Below are 5,000 nucleotides of genomic sequence, written 5' to 3'. Positions count from 1 at the left end.
AATACTTAAGATAATTTTCTGGACATTCAGGTATTTTTCAATTGAATGTCGAAAGTAATTAGCAAATTGCTTTGGTTTTGCATTACTTCACTTAGTGATTGGTTCAAAGTTCTCGCACCATTTTTTTCAACCAATCAAAAGTGAAACCAAAACCAATCGTGGCTCACGCATGCACATTGTAATTACTTTGAGTTTCAATTGTTTTACTGGATTGCCTCCCTCCTTTTTTATTGGCCAAAGTAATTACTTTGGTTTTGGTTTTGGTTTCACGACACCTGAAACTCTAGTGGAAGTAAAATCTTTCCTACCCTCTCTTTCAAATGCAAAAATTTTCCCCACTCCTCTGGCTCCTCGTTTTCTTTCTCAGATGCATCTCCTTCATCATCTGAAAAATCTGTTTAAAAAAATTTATGGTCTGCAATCTAGGATAACAATAACCACTTACTAACCAAGCGCAAGGTCCGTACTGCCACGACCGAGGGCCAATATTTCCCAGTACAGCCCGAGCAAGCTCGGTTAGTAAGTTGTTTATTATATGGCACTCTGTTTCTGATAGTAAAATGCACTTCCTGTGCAATCAATCTTTTAAGGTTTTTATCTTTTAGCTTTTTTTTTTTAGCTTTTCAATCTTTTTATCTTTCAATCTTTTTAGCTTCTTCTGGTAGTTTCACTGTGAAGAATGACAATAGTTTTTTTATGCCGTTTTGGTTGCAAATTTTGAATTTGCCGGCTTTGCTCCAAAACAAATTTACAAGGGTTGGACCGTTTCCATGGAAATGGTTCATGCTGCAAAATCCTCACCAAGAAAGAACCAATCAGAGCACAGTGATTTGCTCAAGACTGGGTTTGCCATACAATAAAATGTTTTCTCTCTAGAATAGCTGTTGTCTAAGCAGATATACATGTGTACACGTATCTCAGTCGCGTATCTGCAACACGACACATCAATAATTTCGTTCTTGTTCAACCCTTTTTGTGGTACGTAGTACAGAGCACTACAAACTATATCACCAGGTTGTTCGAGTGTAAGAGCGTAGGAGTGTAACTCTGTGGTGCCAATAGACCCGCAGCACGTGCGAGTTGTTGTTTCGCGAGTTGTTAGAACACACGCAAGGAAACTTGACCACAGGTGGCCACTAAATTTGATGTCACTTTCGATTTTGCGATTTACTTGACTGTGCAATCAAAACTACAATAGAAAAATTGAACGTAACAAAAATTACCCAAAACACTTTTTTTTAAACTTTTGTCGTGGAAAGCTGTCAAACGCTCAGAGTACACACTAAAACTTGTGGTGAAAAAGAAAGTTGCAAGGGAACTTGAAAATGACCAACATGTCAGCCTTGAAGCCAATGTTTCTCGATTCCTTTTAATTTCTTCAATCTTTCCGGGTTTAGTCGTTTACTAGGAACCACATGTCCTCTCAGGGGGCTACTTACCTATTAAGACATCTACAATATAATGATACATGTATATAGTACCAAAATAATATAATTGTGTACTATTAGAGCTACATATTATGCAAAGTCAACTTGAATCTCCAGGAAAACAAAACGCAGCTCAGTTTGACAGTTATTGAATAAAGCACTGTGTTACTGCACTACCACACGTACGCAATGCACACCTATTTTTCCCTTAAGAGATTCTACTTGAACAAGTAAAACCATCTGGCCTTACAATGTAGTTGTTCAAACGATCAATAACGCTATCCATCGGATAAATCACTATCCAGTGGAAAACAATAGCAATTTAACTCTGTGATGCCAGTGCAATGCTCTATCAATTGATTATTATTATCGTTTTTCGGATGCAAACAGTATTGAAAGACCCACCTTCGACCAACAGGGATTGCATGCCAAGAAACATTATTTTCACATATGAAAATCCAGCCAAAGCTGAAATTCACCCAATCAGACTGCCACAATAAGCAATGCAAATTTCCATAACAGAAGCAATTGGTCGAAAAGCCTGTCGGTTGAAGTTGGGTCTTAAAATGGTGGACACATTTTTTGAGTGAGCGTAGATGTGTTATTACTTATAAGCCTATCGGTTGAAGATGGACATATTTTTTGAGTGAGTATAGATGTGGTAACCTTTTGCTCCTTAGGGGTTCCCCAATGTTAGTATAACTTGCAAGCTTTGGGTGAATGTACAGTTCTTGGGAACCAGGAGAGGCATGAAAAGACAAATGTTAAAAGTAACCCTTTTTGCAAAGTTTTTCAAGAAAGCTTGAAATAGTTTAAATTCTTTATGCTGTTATCACACTTCTTAAAGTAACCACAACATTTTCACTTACAAGCATCAGCATCTTCATCTTCCTCTGCCTTTGGTTGCCTCTCCTTACTGGTCTTCTTTGAACTGATTGTTTTGGTTTTGGATGGTGTATGGACTAGCTGGAGAATGAGTGGTCGTCTGGTGACAACCCCTGATCCTATGAGGAAAATCATTACCAGAGATTAAAACCATTTTATGCATTTTCAAAGCAGCTGTGGATCTTTAATCCATAAATGAAAACCAAGCCAGGGTCTTCTAATAAACTGAAAATCATATTAAATAATAATCATTGTCATACAATAATTCCTGTCACTGTTGTGTGTACACTTTCATAAACAGAACTAAAATGCGAAAGACAAAAGAACCTAATGATTGTTATTCTCTGATTACGAATTTCCAATTAGCTAGGGTTAAATTCATTTTGTTCTTCATCTGTTTTAATATGGACATTACCTAATTACTTCAGATCCAGTATATGAAAGATGAGCCAATGCTGTCACACGTACTGTACAAAAAACACTATACACTTCTCAGACAATTGGGAGACAAGCCAAGCTGACCATGCAGCCTGACCTTTTAATTATTAACCTACATTTGACACTTCAAATGCCCTAGGACGTCCCTGGCAGTGGATGAGTAAAATTGTCTGGTGTCAGTCAGAGTAAAGTCTCACTCCGAGGGGTCAATGGGTTAACACAACCAAAGCGTACCAGGTAATAACTATATGTACAACTGTACCATGACAAACGTTATTGAAAATTGCGAACATTATTGACATGTCAATGGAATGTGATAAACATGCCAAAAAAGCCCCCAGGGTGGGTGGGAAGGGCAGGTCAGGTAATGGTGGATTGCAAAAGACAAACTGAGCTGCCAACAAACCATGCAGCAGACCACACACACCGGACCCATTCTCCCAGCTAGAGGTTTGTGAGAAAAACATTTTTCTGCTATATTCAATCTTCAACCCACAGAAAATTTATAATCTATAAGACCAACAATGTATGGAATATTATTCTAATGGAAGAAGGTTTGGTGCAGTTGTGAAGGAATGTCCTTTCCAGTAATGCGTCCAAGGTTTGATTCATGCCCTCTGCATCATGTGTGGGTTGAGTCTGTTGGTTGTGGTTAGGGTTAAGGAGTAGACTTCAATAGGAGACCATTGAATGTGACATTTAGCGCTTGTTTCCAGAAACAAGTGATGTACATTGTAAAGATTGAGGTGAATGGTAAAATTAATAACATTTCCAGAAGCACAACAAAAACCTGTGTATTCTTTCACTGCTAATAGACCAATTTCAACATGTTGAAATTCAACTTTAAACAATGAACATGACTTTGAGGCCCTGGGGAATAAATATAGGCATTTTTATGAGTTTGTTCCCCAGAGCCTCGAAATGATTCCTTTTGTTTACAGTGTAGGACTGAATTTTAATATGACGAACTTGGGCTATGAAGCAACTATGATGAGCATCTTTTGTTGCTAATCTAGTCAGAGGGGAAAATTGGCTCAAAACAAGCCAGGATTTTCAGCAAACAGGGAATCGTTACTGCCAACAGCAATCACAGCAGAGACCCCGGCCAGCATTCACATGAGATGATTTTCATACAAGATTTTCACACCTCTGGGTAGAAAGTCTCTTCCAACAAGGTTTTCAAGAACTGAACTCTTTCCACTACTCTGTGAAAAGGAAGAAAAACAAACACTTTGCAGCTTCCATTAACAGCATTTAGCAATATTATTTACACACAAGTCAAGTAAAACACTTAAGAAAATAATGATTGTTATAATAATTATGATAATCCTATGATCTTACACATCCCATTTATAAAGTTACATGTAATGGGCAGGAGTGTTTTATTGGGTTTTAGACCATGAGACAAAGCCGAGTGGTCTTAGACCCGATAAAAACACAATCCGCAAGTTTATTGAAAGGCTTCAAAAACAGTCCACAAAAAGTGTGTCCCTAGAGCTGGAGTCCAAACAAAAGTTCAAATAATTTGTGAGAGGTGAACAAAAGCAAACATTATCAGTGACCTTATAGGATGTTTCGTTCATGCATATTTTGTCACAATAAAAAGGATGTTTTGCCGACATTTGAAATGCAGTTTAAGCTATGATATTCATGGCGACAGGCAAAAGCATAATTATTTACTGAAAAATCTGAGGAATTCCGAGGCAAGATTCGAACCTACGTACAACCACTGTAAAACAGGTTGCATTCTCTACCCATTGAGTAACATGAACTCCTGGAAATTAAAGCCAGGTCACTAATCCCAACATCAATATGCATATTCTTCCAACTATTCTCTGCACATGGCTTCGGAATTAATGTTGAAAACCTAATTAAAAATCAGATTTTCAGATCAGAAAGTCTGACTTAAAACCAGACCCCAGTTGCTTGAAGAGTGTAAAGCCCTATTCACTGGATAACTCAATATTAGTTTTGCTTGACTGTGTTTATCCACTGGATAGTGATTTGTCTGATGGATAGCATTATCCACCTTTTGAACAAACGAGGCCAGATTTTTTCCATAAATGATCATTTCCTTCATTCTTATGACCTGTATGTTTGACAAAGTGCTGAAATTACTGTAACGAGAAATTAGATGAGGCCAGTCATGGGTGTTGAGAGATTGACCCCTCATCCTTACTTTAAAAATACAGATTCTAGGTAACTCCTTGCTACAAATTCAAACCTTTGTACATCACATACAGGAGGAAA

General features: G+C 37.6%; 1 protein-coding gene across 1 annotated transcript in view; it reads right to left on the bottom strand.

Moving 5' to 3' along the window:
• Positions 1–5,000, bottom strand: part of LOC138011841 (dynamin-1-like protein) — a 25,088-nt gene that overhangs the window by 19,097 nt on the left and 991 nt on the right. The window contains exons 2-4 of the mRNA XM_068859062.1: positions 3,898–3,955; positions 2,297–2,431; positions 309–394 (exon numbers count right to left, since the gene is read on the bottom strand). Coding sequence (XP_068715163.1) covers positions 309–394; positions 2,297–2,431; positions 3,898–3,955 — 279 coding nt within the window. The remainder of the gene's footprint in view (positions 1–308; positions 395–2,296; positions 2,432–3,897; positions 3,956–5,000) is intronic.

Source organism: Montipora foliosa, chromosome 7 (assembly GCF_036669935.1).
Source record: "Montipora foliosa isolate CH-2021 chromosome 7, ASM3666993v2, whole genome shotgun sequence".
In the NCBI taxonomy this organism is placed as follows: domain Eukaryota; kingdom Metazoa; phylum Cnidaria; class Anthozoa; order Scleractinia; family Acroporidae; genus Montipora; species Montipora foliosa.
Note: the sequence above shows the minus strand (reverse complement) of the source record. Positions and strands in the feature narration are given on the sequence as shown.